The following is an 18,227-nucleotide window of genomic DNA, read 5'->3' as shown; positions in this document are numbered from 1 at the left end:
GTAAACAGTATTTAACTTTAAAAGAGATAATTGCGATTCCAGCTCTTCTACAAAAGAACTTACTGTACAGGATTGTAGTCTATAAAAAGCAAAAATATTACATCGAGTTCTGTTGTATTGAAGCTCGAACAAAACACAATCAGCCGTTATCATGTCAATTTCCACCTCTTGAACTGATAGCTCTTCGTCATAATAACATACAACGCCTCCAGATCTGTACTGATTATTGCATTTGCCAATTATATTATAACCAGGTATTTTGTAAAAACTTAATTATTCGCTGAGGATCCATACTTCACTTAAAATTATTAAACTAATTTTTTGTTTTGCGTTATTGAGTTCTGCTAGAAAACTATTAAAATTTTGTCTCAAACTTCGAATATTTAAATGAATTATTGAGATAGAGCCACCAGCGTCCGGAGAGGATGGTGAGAAAAATGCATCATTGAGAGAATTTAAATATGATTGTGAATCAAATTGAAATAAAATCAAAGCCACATGTTTGCTCACTGATTACAATTTTAGCGGTATTTTTCCACTTCATCAAGGCTAGTGATTTTGATGCATTTCTCCCCATCATCCCTCCTGAGATAGAACTTGCCATCCTTAAACCAAACATACTTGACATTGCACTGCTTGCTTCTTTCCTTGAGTTGAGCCAAGAAGATCTTGTTGTCCGGTGACACATGTTCATTGATGTACACCCTGGTGTCCGGAAAGGCGTTGTTCACTCTGCGGGCTGATAGGTCCTTTTTCTTCTTGTAGTTGGTGATCCAGACATCTCTCTGCATCTTGGTCTGGAACTGGACGACCATGGGTGGAGCTCGACCTTGCTTGTAGCTGGGAACTCGATGTGCAGCCTTCACCTGGGTGTCATGAAGCTCGACTCCTATGGCAGTGCCGATGTCACGCAGGATCCTCATAGTGTCCTTGTTCCGCGTTTCAGGGATGCCGCTGATCTCCAGATTGGTTCTTCTAGAGTATTGCTCCAGCTCTCTGACTTTACATTTGAGCTCAATGACTGTCTCGCCCAACTTCAAGTTTGCTTCAGTTAACTTCTGGTTTTGTTTCATAATCTCGGCATAATCCAGCTGGACTTATTTAAGCGTCTGGTTTGCTGTGTCAATATTTGATGATAGGAACTCAACCGACTTAGTAAGCTCCTGCATCTGGTTTGAGTGAGACTTAAATTCTTGAAACATTTCTCTTTTGAATGCTTCCATGGTAGACACAAGAAACTCCTTTGTAATACATGTCGAACTAGATGACTTACTGCTTACTGAAGATTGTTTTTTAGATTTAACACATTCCTCACATTTCCAATCCTTATGGCCGGTACGAGTTTTGATTTTATCTTTGATACAGTCTATATGAAATACACGTTCACAACCACCAACACACTTCACAGGATTAGAAACCTCCTCAACACTGTTGCCGCACTCGCCACAGTTAGCCATAGTTACCAAGAAATAATTAAAGTAGACGAAATATTCAGGCTAATACGCGCACACACGCCACTGTAGACACACGTGTGTAGCTGTGTGACCTTGACTGCGGGGCACACAGAGCAGTGCTGTTATCAGTCCGACTGCCGGACTACGACTCCGTGTTCACAGATGAATCTTAGAGGAATGAGGATTAGCACAAGCCCCTAAAAAAATTGGTAAGGTAGAAAAGTTACACTGAAGGTGACTTAGGGCTGCTCCGTGAAACCGTAAGATAACCAACTGTTCAGAATATAGATAGGTGTATAATGTGTCTCGCAGATATTTTGGCGTTTTCTTTTGGACATTAAATTGAGAAATACCTCCATCAATGATTTTCTTCACAAAGCGTATTGAATTTTAAGGTTGCTACTAGTTGCAATAGTAACAAAACCATTTGTTTTATATTACATTCTGATGACTAATGCCATAACCAATAGGCAAAAGTAGATATAATAGTATATTCATAATTAAAGCATATTTATGAGATAGCTTCTTATGCGTGTGAAAACCTGGCTAAAATTGACATTCTAGAAAAAAAAATTTCTTATTCTCATCAAAGTAATGTCATATCAGCTTTCCAATTAGTTACAAAACCGTTTATTGATTACTCCGCAAGTTTCTTTCCTCAGATTCCAACAAATGACGGAGTAGCTAGTAATTTAACGATACAGTTATTAAAATTAAATCAAAACTCTACAGCCGTAAGTGATGTCTTAGCTACAAATGTTTAAAGCTGTAAATATAATACATATTTTGAATAAAAAAGTGTGACATAAAAGGACATAAAATAAATGTAGCTTTGGACATTGATTAATTTTTACATTTGCAGAACTTTTTAAAAAAATAAATGTAAGGTACTACGTAGTTATAAAACATTGTTTTTGCAAATTTTTAAATACGAAATCCAGTACTAAGATGTTTTTGTTAAATAAAACTTGGTCAAGAGAACATTTTCTAAATTGTCAGATTAAAAGCCCTTATTTGGATAAAAGTGAGTTAATATAATAAATAAGAAGTAACGTGATAGAAGTATCCAATCAACAACTAGTGCACTTAGTTGTTACGGGACTGTATAGTACTGATTAACTGATACAAACCCTTATTGCATGTGAGACTAGAGCACGCTGAGAACGTTCAATGACAAAGGTTAGAGTAAAACATGCAAATAAGTACTAGTATTGTATGTACTACAATAAGTAACCTAGTACTAGAGTATTTTTCAAAGAATAATTTACTAATTAATAGTTTCGAAGGTCACCCTTCAAAAAATATATAATATAGAATGTTTTACAACAACGGTAACAAGTACTTGACTGAAAGTGGCTAATTTAGTATTTCCATAACGTTGACTGACGGTCAGATTTAAATGTTTTTAATAAAACAAAATATTTCTGATAAACCTATTGCTTGATATTTTATACTTCATTCTAGTTCTTTTATTACGACCCGGATCAAAGCTAGTTTTGGCTGATAATTAATTAAATTTTTTGAGAAAAGGTGTCATAAAATTTACGACACATAAGGCTGTTTGCTTATACTCGTAAACGTTCTTCCTATATTAGAAAAGAAATAGAAAGAATTCATGTAGTTAGTTGCATAATTACTTAAGAACGTCACTTGCATATAATAAAATATATACATCTAAATTACTTGTATCCTTGAAGAAAGTTTCGGGGTATTTCAATGTTCTGAATTGCTCAGTATTATATTCGTCATTCTAACCGGAGCACCTCGGAGAACCACCGAACAAGTAACACGATGTGAGGCTCAGAGAGAAGTCCAGGACCGTCGTGTACAGTGAGTCATTTTTATTATTTATATACTTTTTTATACTGTTTGTAGATATTGAAAAGGATATTCCTTCTGCTCTTATGACACACAAAATACGTAGTTACATCCCAGACACCTTATCACAGCATAAAACACTGGTCCAGTGCATATGCAGGGTGCCCCACTTCTCCCACAAACTTCTCAGATGGTTTATTTTCATCAAAACCGGAAAAATGTTACATAAACTTATGTCGGTAAACGCTTTGTTAGCAAGCTACGGGTAGCCAAAGGGTTCACCCGTTTTTCAGGAAAGGAAGGAAATTAAGCGAAACCGATGTTTTTATGGTGCAAACATAGTTTTTAAGTTATTTGAACTTATTGGATCCATTTAAATCTATTGGAAGTGAAAAGCTGAATAAAATACATCCAAGACCAGTGAAACCAACCATTCCTGAGATATCCGACAAAATATTCAAAATTCGGTCTCAAAAAATATGCTTTCTTTTGATTTTAAGTGTATCAACTTCAATAAATGGGTAATAAAAGCGCAAAATTTCTATCAACAACTTATATATAGTATAACTCTGATTACTGACAGCTCGTAAAACTGTCTACCAACCTGGGGTTTAGTAGAGTAAGCAAAATTATCACTCATTGTTTCCAGGAAGTAAAGAACACTTAATAGTTGTATTCATTGAAAATGTATTGAAATATTATAAAAGAAAAATTATACGTCTTTTTCTCGATCTAGGGCTTATAAATGTACTATTCTTAAAATTTTTGCAAAGCATAATAGTTTTTGAAACTCGCAAATTCACAATCAGTGCATTCATAAGCAGTTTATTATCTTTTTATTTTATGCTCACTCTCAAACCAAGGTTCTTTGATTGCAAGTAACTAATAAAGATTACTTTTAGTCCAGATAATTATTTTACCACAATATGTAATAAAGGTTCATACTTTTTGCTTCCAAAACAATCGATTCGATTGCTAGATTACATTAAGTGCCGCCAGCCTCGGATTTGTTTTCTATTTGATATTTGTTTATACATGTTAACTCCGGTAATTTTTAATCTACCAAGTGAGAGCTTTTTCACCACAACGAAGGTAGTATGAACAATCTTTTAATTATGATTCAAGTCTCTATTACGTCCTAAAGATTGAGGTATGATTCTTCGTCCTCAACCAATTTCGGAATGGTTAACACATATGGAATATGCCCGTTATAATCTTGTTGAGTAAAACATGAATTAATGTTATTAATACGTGATAGGTGTTATTTAGCTACTATGATATTATCTAAAATTTTACGATCAGTGTCATAATATTTTTTCCCATAAGGTATATATTATGCGTATTAACTTCTCCTAAATATATTGCAAGATCTTAAGGAGGCTATAAAGTAATAGAAAATTACAGTTTAATTGGAAAATTGATTTCAAACGCAAACCTTTAGAATGCGTATGATTGATAAAAACTTTAGAACAACTGTAATAAAACCAGATCCTTTCCATCGTTTCTTCCACAGGTCTATTACAAAGTTGCACACCAAGGCTACACCAAGTGTCGCTTACAAGTGTTCGGTGAGGTTTCATGAGTAATTTCAAGTCATGACAATAATTGAACTCTTTAATGATAGACTTCGCTATAATTCAGTTAAGAAATAATATAAATTTTTGATAGAAAAATGTTTTTACAACTTCAGTGAATTTATTGGAAATAAATATTCTGTATGATATAAAATTAATTAGTTTTAATAATTGATTAATTATAATATATTAATATTAATAATTGATTAATAATAATTGTATAGATATAAAAACTGTACATATATTTTTTTATATTTATGACGCAATCCAATGCATGTTATATGTCTGATGGAAATAAAGGATATTTTATTTGATTTGATTTAACTGACTAAGTGTTCAAAATATCAGTGGTCTTATTGTTAATACCTCAAAAATGATATCAAGCTTTTTATTCAAATTTTAAATATTATAAGCTTCTTCTCATGAGTCGCTGGAGTCCAGTTAATTTCAATAAGTTATCCACCAAAAATACCGCCCACCACTCGAGGGGCTAGAATAATATCACCAAATTTGGTCTATTGAAAGGGAAGACACTTCTGGAAATCAGGTTTTTGAAAAGATCTTTAAATTAATTAAAAAGGTCGGAAATAGAAGTGTTTATAGAAATAGGCTTCTTAACGTACTTATTTATACCTGTATTTTCTTAAATGAGGCAGTCTGGCAAATTCAAATTTGATATAAATATACAAAAAGTTTTAGACAGAAATGTTTCTAAATCAGAAAGCGTAGGCTTGTAGAAGTCCCATACATGTATCGTCTTACTACACAGTCATGTCTTACTATACATGTAACTTTAAAAATTAGTTAACCCATACTTGTTAAGGATTTGGCGACAACATTATCTACAAGGCCTTTTCCAGTAAAAAATTTGGCGTTCATTTACATATTTTTTTACATACATAAAAGGGAAAAATAAAAATACTTAGCCTGCACGTCTGGTAGCATACAATTGTTTTAGGATGGACATATTAACGCCTTAAAATTCCGTATAGACATAAAGTTAATATATTTGTTATTATTATGATATAAATGATAAGTTATTTAGAAAAAAATCAACGTGAATTATATATACTCTTTACCATGAATCTATAATCTTTAGATACATAATATACTCTCTAAGAATAAACATTTGAATATTCTGCATTAATTGTTATAAAACTTATTATTTTTATGACTTTGGTAGTTCAGTTTGAATAATTAGTGTTTAGTTTAATTAAGTGCATGTTTTAGAATAAGGGTGCATGAAATAGACACACAACATGGCTGTTGTGGTTCCAGACTTATAGTGCAGTCATTGAAGCATTATTGGTCCGAATTTTTTTACTGTGATCCGAATTGCATACAATTTTGGAATTAGGTTCATCTTACCCTTAACTTCAAAACTGAAAATGATCTGAACTCCGCAACCACCCTGGGGGTGGTTGCCACCCCTTCTCGGGGGTGAATTTCTTTTTTTCAACATAACCTTGGATATCGATGGAAAGCTAAATTTTAATCAAAAATCATCTATAAAGTTTTGTCGAAAAATCCAATACTTTTCAAGTTATTGGCAATTGAAAAATTCGCAATTTTTTCACGCTTTTCATCGGTTTTTTGCAAATATCTCCAAAAATATATTTTTTATCGAAAATTTTATAAAGAACCAAAATTGTTGCAGGTAAAAAATTGAACGATTTGGTTTTTTTATAAAGTATTATAAGTTAAATATTAAGCGAGATATTACAGATCAAAGCCGTTTTTTTATTTTGTCTGAAATTTAATCGATGTGGTCAATGCCATCTAGCGGCGAGCAGATACATTTTAGGCATTCTAATAAAAAAGTGTTTTGTAGTGCTTGAAATAAGCTTTAAAATGAGCACTATTAAAAGTCTTTTGCACGTAAAATAAGTGAGATAAGTGAGCTGTATTCCAAATAAGAGGAGCATCTAATGTTTTTTCTTTTAAATCAATGGGTCATAAGTGCCATTTCCACCAAAATTAAAATTAATCGTATTCCGCCTAGAATTAACTTTATTATGAAGAGTTTGATAGATTGTATCAGTTTGGCTGCTTCAGGACACATATTTAAAAAAAAGTAACGATTAAAAAAAATCGTGACTACCAAATGTGTATTAAACGTATTTAGCATCACGAGCGGATAACACGCCGCCACAACCTTCGGAACCTCAGCTGGAAAGCCATTAGGTCCTAGAGCCTTCTTGTTGCGCATGGTAGACACTGATACTACAAACTCCTCCTCCGTAAAAATGGAAACATCTGCAACCGGCCTCTCTACTCTCTCCTCCCGCCTCACAGGGTGACTTGAGAAGAGAGCTTTCACGAACGCCGAAAACATTCCAGAAGGCATTTCCGTGCTATTAGCCCCCATTCCTCCGAGCTTTTTTCTCACAAAGTCTGTATCCTCTTCCCCAAGGGTCCGAGTACACCTCCTGGCAGAGCTCACGCCAGAATCGCGACTTGCTCAGACGGATTGCTGCACTGAGAGCTTTCTTAGCAGCTTTATCCTCAGCCGACCTAGTTATAGCTTCAGACCGGTTTCGAGATCGCTGCGCTCTAAGTCTGCACATTAGTGCAGTTCTCCTGAGCTCCCCGATATCGTCCGTCTACCAGAAGGCTTGGCGACGGCCCCGGTAGGATCGTTTCCGAGGCTTTGACGAATCACAAGCGTTTTCTATCAGCTTCATGGAAGAGTCGATATTAGACACAACCTCAGCTGTTGCCGTGGACTCGGAAACACCGGGACACCAGCCTCGATACTAAGATCTAGCTGCTCGACGAGTTTTCCCCTGTCCAGCTTAGCCAGAATCCAGCCAAGAGTGTTTCGGGTATTCGCTCGTCGCGGCAACCGATTATCGATAAGATGGAACGCGATGAACTCGTGGTCACTAGCAGTGTACGCGTCCATCACTCGCCATTCCGCTACTAAAGAGTACAAATCGGCCGGTACCAGCGTAATATCTGGTATTGACTCACCGAGAGTGCTTTGGAAGGCCGACCGCCTTGTAATAATTTAATCCCTGAAGTCGTGACCTCAATTCACGACTTCCGAATCGAGTCACCAGACCATCTCCAAAATATGTCTTCCCCTCACGTTAGTCACGGGCATACCCCATTCGACCGCACGGGCGTTGAAGTCACCCGTCACTATACCACGCCCAGGGACGTTTCGGAGACTGTCTTCCAGCGCTTCCAAACTTTCCAGATACTCTCGCGCGGAGTAATTTGGGGAGAGGTACACACTGTAAATGGTAAGGCTGTTCAACTTAACGAAGGCACAACCGTCACCGGAACCATTACTCACGGTGTATGCTAGTTGAAAATTGTTAAAATGACTTAATACATTGAGTTTGGTTGTTGAAAATCAATAAATATAAAAAAAATTTGCCGAATTTATAACAGAAATATGGTCTATAATTGTTAAATTATTCAATTAGTTTCCTAAATGAACACCAGATCTATTCTACAGAACATTAAATAAGAGAAGAGGAACTTAAGTTATGCAGTAATGGAAACGCCTGATTAGGTTCCAATATAACTTAAAAAATTCCATTTTTTACTGTAATTAATTGCAAATAATAATATATTTTTCATAAAAAATTAATTAAAGAGTCGCTTTGTAGAATAATGCGTCGAGCCGAACTGCTAAATCGAGAGAGAAAATTGCTGGATTAATCTTCTTTAATAATGCTCTAAGTAACAAATATTTAAATTGAATAAGAGTATTATTAAATCATATAACTAACCAAAGAAATCTATTTTTTATTTATTAGATATTCTTAATTACTGATTATGATTTATATATATCCGTTTACTTTCGGTTTAACCATTAAATTTATTCAATGTTATCAAACATCCGATATGGAAAATCCACCAAAATGATAAACAAGTATGAAAAAGAACTGATAATTTGTTGAAAGTTGAAGGTTGTTAAACTTTTTTCGGATTTCATTCATCCGTAACTTAGTTTATACAGTTTTCTTTAACAACTTTGTTGCTGTCTTTTTAATCTTCAACTTATGAAAACGATAACTCTCATAAGAGAAAATTTCACAACATGTTTTAGAACAGCCACATAGTAAGCTTGTTTTTACTAAATTGTAAGATCTTGATTTTCCAAGGAGCTACTGTTTGATTTCTCTAAAAATAGTATATTGCGACACCTGCAGTAATGTATTCTCTTCCTTTTTAAGACTTCCAATAATCCAAGCTAAAATAAGTACATAGATTACTTTAATTATACATAGGAAGAAGTATTTTGTATATTATAACCTCCAATACATGCCAATGTTTAGAATGGTTACAAATACTCTTTTGGGGTTTCCCTAAGGATGGCATTACTTCTAATCCCTATAAATCTTATTGTAAACGGCCAGTTTGTCATTAAGTAGAAGTGGTCTCTTTGTACAAGGGTATGCGAAATCACGGAATTATTGCCATGAATAAGAATATCTCCATAGACTCGGCATTTTAGAGATAATCGGCTTTGTAGATTATGTAGAGAACCTAAGGAAATATATTAAATACCTGCTTCTATTTCACTACGTTGTGATAGTAAAGGGTGTTTTATCACTGGCATTCTGGTCGTGTTTTGAACATTCCTTAGAGGCTCTGCTTGAATGCCCTCACATGTTTTTGAGACTACTGAAGTTGAAATGTGGTTGCCTTTTGTTTCTCAATGCTTCAAAGCAGAAAAAAATCGGCCGACCTTTTAAAGACTAAGAAGAAAAAAAGAGACTTTATTATATAATGTTCCATTTCTATAAAATATTTTTACTTCGATCTCGATTTTCCCCACAGTTAGACAACGTAGATGAAGAGTGCCTCATTCTACGTATTCTCCAGAAAAATTAAACATTCCCTGCTCTACAAATGATCCGCAAATTTATGGGAACATCTACCACTCAACCTCAAAAATAACTGTAACTGACTTTATCAAAGCGTATATTTGGTTTTCACTCTGAATACATAAGTAATCTTTCGCCCGAAAATCTTTTACCTAAATGCCCAGAGGTATATTTAACAAAGCAACCATTCCAAAATACCATTATGAAAGTATATCATAGTGAATAACTTATGACTATATGGTTTCTCTATATAATGTTTACAAAGTTTACAAAATATCTTTATTCAGTAAACATGCAAGTTTTACAAGATACATCCCATGCACCACTAAAACGAGCGCGTGCGGGAACTCGTTTGTGTTTTAACATTATGCTTTTTACAGATTTGCAGTGTTACAGTCCCAGCTATTTTTAACTTATAATTACTTTAGGCACTTCTTAACCTAAGTTGTTTTAGAAAAAATCACAAAAATTCTTCAAGTTAGCCCATGTGTGTATGGGAGTTCAGACAAGAAGAAATTAATTTCTTTTTATTAGAAAAGGCGCCAAAAGATAAAAGAATGAGAAACCCATATGATATATAATTAACAGTTTCCATTCAAACAATATTTCATATCCATAGAAACAACAAAGGTCTGATATTTTAATGTTTTGGATCATTAAATAGTATTACGAGTATGTGTCAGCATTTCCAAAGTCGTTCAACTTGCAGCACGTCAGGTAATCACCACATGTAGTACAATGTGATGGTCAGAAGCTGGACGAGGACCAGGACTTACAAGGATGAGTTACTTTTATTATTGATTAATCACAATTTCTCCTAATAATGACTCTTTATATCAAAAGCAATTTACACTTTAGTTTTAGTGACTATTAAATACAACACAAAACTCATGAAAAGTTTCTATAAAACTTTGAAGTTTAAAATATAATGTATTATTTTGCTTAATTTCCTTTTATTTTTTCAAAGACTTTCCCTGATTTTCTTTATAGAAAGCTACAAAACTCGTGTTTGGGCTGTTTTAATCCTCTCTGTACCCTAAGCGTGCAGGGAGAATTGGGTTGAATCACTTTCCAAATTCTGAGCGTAACACCAGTTTTGAACTGTTTTCCATGGTTGATGACAAACATTTAATATTTTATGGGAATAATGTTCTAACGTACGTCTTAGTGCAACTTTTTGGGCTTTTTTTGTTAGGCTACATATTATGTTTAGTTTGAATAAGTGTACGCTATCTGAGTAACATTAGTAATACACAACTACACCCCGTTTGATGTCTAAAACATAATAATATAAAATACGGTTTCAAATAATTTTTAAGAAAGATATAGTCTATAATTCCTAACTAATTCCGTTAGTTACGTAAACATCCACCAGAGCACGCATCCACAGTACAAGAGATAAGACATGGCAAATTAAAATGAGGCAGTAATAAAACTTCTTACTTGGATTTAATTTCCATCTTCTAATAGTATTCTTGCTATCACTAATAATAATTTTACTTCTGTGTCGTGGTAAACTAGAATAAATAATTCGTATACAAATGCGTCTGCTTAACTTTTAAATTGAGAGGACACCCTCGTAATGTACAGCTTTACCAGAATGACTCCAGTACACAACTTCTTTATAATGTTTATTTCTTAACAGTACCGATAAATTTTAGAACTTTCCAGCGAGTTGTACTTTTCATTCTTTTATTATATATTATAAGTCGCCTATTACTCATTTTAGTTCCGAGGCTAACATTTTAATCACATCAGGATATAGCATTTATTAATAGTCAGAACAAGTGTTTATTAGTTATAAACCTTTACATACGTGTAATTCCGTTATTGTTAACTCTTTGAAGCAATAGAGTTCAACGTGATGACCGTTTTTACTATTTGTTTTACAAAATCTCTTAAACCATAAAAAATTTTCAGATTTTTTTTATTTAATAATAAAAACAATTCTCAGCTTGTTTTAAATTCCAAAAGAACTTTTAAGCAATGAACAGTGGGTAAATTTAATATCCTTTTTACCACGAAGCTAATAAAAATGTTTATGGAATGTAATACATTGACTCGTTACTGTAATACTTTTTCTCACTTTTTACAGACTCTATATTTCCAGAATTAATAAAATAAATTTTCTTGTACATTTAAAATTAAAAAAAAATGTTTTAAACAGTACAGAAATATTTGGATCTTTTATTTCTACTTATATCTAGAAACGTTAAACCCAATGTTTGGGGTAAAAGATCAGTGAAAGTACCACTTAAGTCTCTCTTGAGGACGGCGTCCTTTCTCCTTGTTATGGACGACCTGTTTAGGTCTGTAACAGTAGAGGTCTCTTCCCACAGGTATATGCAGATGAGATGACATGATAATTCTTGTGAGTGGTAAATTTAAAATCACAGTCACGGAATTGACTAATGCAATCCTGAAGAGAGCAGTAAACTAGAGTGATAGAATTGTCCTTGTGTTAACCCGGTCCATGCTGCCCTGGTCACATTTAGAAGAGGACATAATGGGAAGCCATAGGTCCTTTTTTTGTCGAGGAAGCTCTATCAGCGAGTTGATGCCAAGTCAAGTTCCTAATGTTGTTGACAGGTGACAGAATTTGGGACCACGACTGGAAAGGTTTGTTGCCAGGAGAATATGGTTACTAATATAGTGCAGGCTTCCGATCGGAGGGTAGCCCGAAGCTATTGCACTTGCTTTATATCTACGGGATTAGACCTAGATTAACGTTTGAGGTTTCTGTTTTGTGGTTAAATACTGGGACGGATTGGCTTGCATCCTAAGGATATCAATAATAATCCTGGCAATAAGCTCCGAACTGACCTGGTTACTGCCTTAGATGGTTGTCATAACCTTGCACGTTTGTGTATAATAATATTTAGTTTATGACCAGTTGGATTGTTTACCCACATCAGTAGGAAGTGCCTTCTCTAACCTTACGTTATAAATGAGTAGTAAAATAACCATGCTGATTCAGGGATATGGTGTATTACACATGATTTCAGAACTTATACTTCAACGATTTTCCTTTTTCAAATCCTTCAGGATTATGATGTTTTCAAGGGGGTTTCACAGATCAACGCCATACTCTGTGATCTCTTAAATTTATTAGACTTATAAAAACTATAAGCAAGAAAATGATATAAGTTTAAAATATTGGACACTATGTGTTGTAAGATTTACAATTTCATTTACAAGAAAACTGGAACTGTAATGAATTTATGAAAAGATGGTTTTAAAAGTTGATATCAAATGTAGTTACATTCAAATATATTAATAGTAAACATTAATGAGTTATCCTTTGTGGTTTAACACTCAAATAAATATTCTATGGAGAAAAGTATATAAATATTATATATTTATGAAAATCCCTCTTCTTGATTTCTGATTTAAAATATACATTAGAGAATAAACGTTTATAACGTAGTTACATGCAAATATTTTGATTTCTTAACATTTTATTATAAATTTCAATCCCAAATGAATATTTACTAAAATTGAATATTTTTTCCAGTAAAGGCACAGGTTTGTTTATGATTTAAAATAATCTTAGTTTTGTAAATGTACCTAAATATTAATACCTGGGTTTTTACTTTATTATTACTAAAACTAATGAACACTTAACGATAACATTATGCCACTATTTTACACTATAAATATATTGTGTTGCTGGTTGGGCTCATAGGTGTACCAACAAATGCTAGTATATTTATAATTCCATTATATATTCTGTTCTATAATCCATGTCGTGTATGTGCAGGCATCTCGCGTCTGCATGAGCATATGCCTTCTTTTTTTATTTCTTGTATGAAGATTAGAAAGAAAACAATATCCTCTAAATGGTTCATTTAATCATATAATTATTTTATAAATTGCCCTCTACTTTATTAATAAATATATTAATTAGCTTACAATGCCACAACATGTATGCTAAAACATTAACGAAAGTGTTTTAAATCGTACTTTTTAGATATTTTATTCATTTGTGAGCTTCCATTCTTTTAAGGCTTCGTAAGGAATATATTACTACCGTATGATGATACGAGTATATAGAATTCTCTCACAATGCGCCTTTGTTACCTGAGAAGCTTACTTACTAAATAAGTAATAATCTATCCGGTGTCTCAAATGTAATTTGGGGTATTATATTTATTTGTGAGCCACTTATTTTATTAATTTATAATAATTTAATTACTATCGCATGATGATAAATCGATGTACAGGATAATCTAAGGTGTGATTTTATTACCTATTGAGACACTCGCCTATTAAATTACGTATGGGAAATGTCCAACAAGCTAAACATAAGTGTTTTATAAGGTAGCAGAATATGTAAATTGGTTTAATATGTCATTGCTGCTATTTATATAAATTGTACTTACCATTAAAATTTTCATCTTACCACGACATATTATGATATTTATATACTGAAATACAAAATTCTTAAATACACTGTCCTGTCACGTGGTAAGCAGCGAAATACTACATTGTTATATTTAAAATTCAATTTATATTTAAGTTATTAAATAATATATAAATTTCGTAAAAATTTTTAAGGAATACTTTAAAATACAAATACGCGTAAGTTTTCTTTGTATATAAGTAATGGTCTTATCAAGTTTAGTTGTTAAAATCTGTCCAGTAGGGTTATCGTGATTATTGACATAAAAAATCTTCAAAAGAGTTTGCATTTATAAAATAAACTATTGTAGAATAATTAGCAATAGTTATAACATGTCATGTCCAATGTCAAATCATGTCCCATGATGCATCCATACAATAATAATTAGCAATACATGTCATGTCACATCAAGTAGCACATACCGGGAAAAAATATTATTAGAATCTTATGTCGTGTATTGTAAATAATTAGCAATAGTTATAACATGTCATGTCGAATAGTATATGTAGTAGCACATACATTGTTATTAGAATCAATTGTAGTAATTAGCAATAGTTATAACATGTCATGTCGAATAGTGTCCCTTGATATTGCATCCATACAATAATAATGTAGCACATACATCAGAAACCGGGAAAAATATTATTAGAATCTTATGTCGTGTATTGTAGAATAATTAGCAATAGTATAACATGTCATGTCGAATAGTGTCCCTTGATATTCCATCCATACAATAATAATGTAGCACATACATCAGAAACCGGGAAAAAATTTTATTAGAATCTTATGTCGTGTATTGTAGAATAATTAGCAATAGTTATAACATGTCATGTCGAATAGTGTCCCTTGATATTGTATCCATACAATAATAATGTAGCACATACATCAGAAACCGGGAAAAAATGTTATTAGAATCTTATGTCGTGTATTGTAGAATAATTAGCAATAGTTATAACATGTCATGTCGAATAGTGTCCCTTGATATTGCATCCATACAATAATAATGTAGCACATACATCAGAAACCGGGAAAAAATATTATTAGAATCTTATGTCGTGTATTGTAGAATAATTAGCAATAGTTATAACATGTCATGTCGAATAGTGTCCCTTGATATTGCATCCATCCATACAATAATAATGTAGCACATACATCAGAAACCGGGAAAAAATGTTATTAGAATCTTATGTCGTGTATTGTAGAATAATTAGCAATAGTTATAACATGTCATGTCGAATAGTGTCCCTTGATATTGCATCCATACAATAATAATGTAGCACATACATCAGAAACCGGGAAAAAATGTTATTAGAATCTTATGTCGTGTATTGTAGAATAATAATTAGCAATAGTTATAACATGTCATGTCGAATAGTTGTCCCTTGATATTGCATCCATACAATAATAATGTAGCACATACATCAGAAACCGGGAAAAAATGTTATTAGAATCTTATGTCGTGTATTGTAGAATAATTAGCAATAGTTATAACATGTCATGTCGAATAGTGTCCCTTGATATTGCATCCATAAAATAATAATGTAGCACATACATCAGAAACCGGGAAAAAATGTATTAGAATCTTTATAGTTAAGTTTTATTCGCCCGTTTGTGCCCCTAAAATATATGTGTGGGGTAATCAGACAACAAGCGTTTAGTACTATTAGTAGTCGTGACGTCAGCAATGTAAGTAACAGGTGAAACGTAAGCAGTAGTTTTAGTAAAATATTATTTTATATCCATGGAAACAAAATGGCATTTATAATATAATGTTTTTAAATAATTCTTAAGTGTTATGTCGCTGGATTTTGCAAACTTCACTCAATTCACAGATAGTCACGGAAGTAGCATCAGGCACACGATGTGATGGCCAGAAGCAGGACCAGGACTAGGACTTACAAGGATGAGTTACTTTAATTCAATATAAATCATAGTTTTACTCACTATTTCTCATTACACAAAGCAGTTTACATTCTAGTTTTAGCCATTATTTAAAGCACAAAATGTTCGTACAAATATTTTATATTTAGCGCTAACAGATGAACAATGAAATACTTAATACAGTGTATTGTTATGTTTTGTGTAAAAGCTACTAATTAGTGTTTGGTGCTATGTATAATCCTCTTAGTACCCAAGCAGTACAGGGAGAATCAGTTTACATTATTTTATACTGAATGGACACCAATATATACTGGAAGTTTTCACGTAGTTTTATCAAAAATATGTATATATTGTTATGAGAAGCATTTTCTAATTTGTTTTTTACAACAATCTTTCTATCGTTGCTTGTAGGCAAAACATTCGTAAAGAGTTAAAATTAGTAATTGATTTTTATTTAAGAAATAAAAGCTATAAATATTTTTGGTTTAATTGATATATTTCAAAAATTAAGAACAATACCAAAGAGTTGTACCCAAAATTTGTTCTAGAAGATTTAACTCATTCTATTAATTACAGAAATCCACGCCAGAGCTCTCTTTCACAATACAAGAGATTGTAACGGGCCAATTTAAATTATGCACTATTATGAACGCATAATTAGATTTTAATACTAAATTTAAATATTAAAATACCAGTTTGTAAATGATAATAATGAAATTTATGTTTCATGACGAAATAAAATAAGTAGCTAAACTTCTAAATTGAGAGGGCACCCTGCCGGAGTGAACCATTGCCTGAATAACTTAAGCACACTTTTCTTTAGCAATTTGTGTTATACAAAAGCATCAGCACATATTAAAATCCAAAATCTAAAAGGCAGAACTCCCAGTGGTACACACAATCGTCTCCCGAACCACAAAAAATGCACATGAGCATGTCTCGTATCAAAATAATGCTGATAGTCTTCTCTGACGTTCTAGGAATCGTCCATTTTGAGTTTATACCGCAACGAAAAACTGTCAACGCAGTCCTTTATCTGGAGGTGCTTCAGACTGAAACGCAGGATCGCCCGCGTCCGGCCTGATATTAAAGTCATCTTCAAACTCCACCACGAAAATGCCCCCAGCCACGCGGCATTCGTAGTTGCCAACTACCCTACCCAGAACAAGACCCCCGTGGTGCCCCAATCTACTTACAGCCCTGACATAGCTCCGTGTGATATTTTTGTTCCACTGGCTGAAGAGAGAGCTGAAGGGAAAGCAGTGGGAAACATCCAAGCTGAAGTTATAAGAGTACTGAAAGGCGTTCCAGTGGAGGAGTTCCAGGGTGCTTTCCAAGCGTGGCAGAATTGTCTACATATGTGTATTGATGCAGGAGGAGACTATTTTAAGTATTTTCACCATTTTTATTAATCGGATGATTAAATTTTTTTTTTTTTTTTAATTTTCATTATGCACCCTGTATCCTCATGTCTCATCATGTCCACAACTAAAAGCACTACGATGTTGACTGACACGATCCAAAAGCACGGTGGAGCTACTGAGTCTTCAATAACGCAGATAAGATGGGAAGGGCTGATTCCATACGTATGTTGAGTTTAGCTCGAGTTCACCTTCTTCTTAGTGCAGCGTCTAAAATCTGATGCTGTTGCAGACTTCTTAAATCTCGAGTCATGTTCATCGAAAGCGATCCAAAAATATTTTGTTAACAAACACGAAAAAAGTTAAAAAGAAACACCCGCATCGGTTTAACACCTAACATTCACAGCCTCACTGAATCGTCCTTCTCACCATAGCTGTGTACTGTTTAGAAGATTTGATTGCACGTAAGATTTTCTTGTGTGGAAGATGAATGATTTCATTTGCTGCACGTAAGAGAAAGTTAGACTGAAGCTAAACTCAACACTCACATATAATCAGCTCTTCCAACCATAGCCGTGTTACTGTGTTTGATATTAGTGCAGGTCAATCGTACAGATTTGGCAGAGCAAATATTTATGGTTCTTATTTGCAACCATGATTGGTGAATTATTAAATATGTCAACAAACTGTGTACTATCATGTGATATTGTAATGCCACATTTATTAATAGAGTGAAAAGATATTATAACATATTGTGCTCAATGTAGAAAGTTACTGGCAATATATAATTCCATTGCACACCTATGTTGTAGTACCCTTGTTTGCTTACCAGACATTTTATTTGATTACTGCCATAAAAAACTGCATGAGGTTTCTACATAGACAAAATGAAT

General features: G+C 33.3%; 1 protein-coding gene across 1 annotated transcript; it reads right to left on the bottom strand.

The window, feature by feature from the left end:
• Positions 1 to 521: 521 nt before the first annotated feature.
• LOC124370706 lies at positions 522 to 1,073 on the bottom strand. The gene has a single exon (XM_046828999.1). It carries the CDS (start codon positions 1,071 to 1,073, stop codon positions 522 to 524), a length of 552 nt encoding a protein of 183 aa, XP_046684955.1.
• Between the last annotated feature and the right edge of the window lie 17,154 nt (positions 1,074 to 18,227).

This window comes from Homalodisca vitripennis, unplaced genomic scaffold (assembly GCF_021130785.1).
Source record: "Homalodisca vitripennis isolate AUS2020 unplaced genomic scaffold, UT_GWSS_2.1 ScUCBcl_420;HRSCAF=2372, whole genome shotgun sequence".
NCBI classification, from domain to species: domain Eukaryota; kingdom Metazoa; phylum Arthropoda; class Insecta; order Hemiptera; family Cicadellidae; genus Homalodisca; species Homalodisca vitripennis.
Note: the sequence above shows the minus strand (reverse complement) of the source record. Positions and strands in the feature narration are given on the sequence as shown.

Coding starts and splice junctions, on each gene's coding strand:
- LOC124370706 (XM_046828999.1), bottom strand. CDS start 1,073: ATGAAACAAAACCAGAAGTTAACTGAAGCAAACTTGAAGTTGGGCGAG.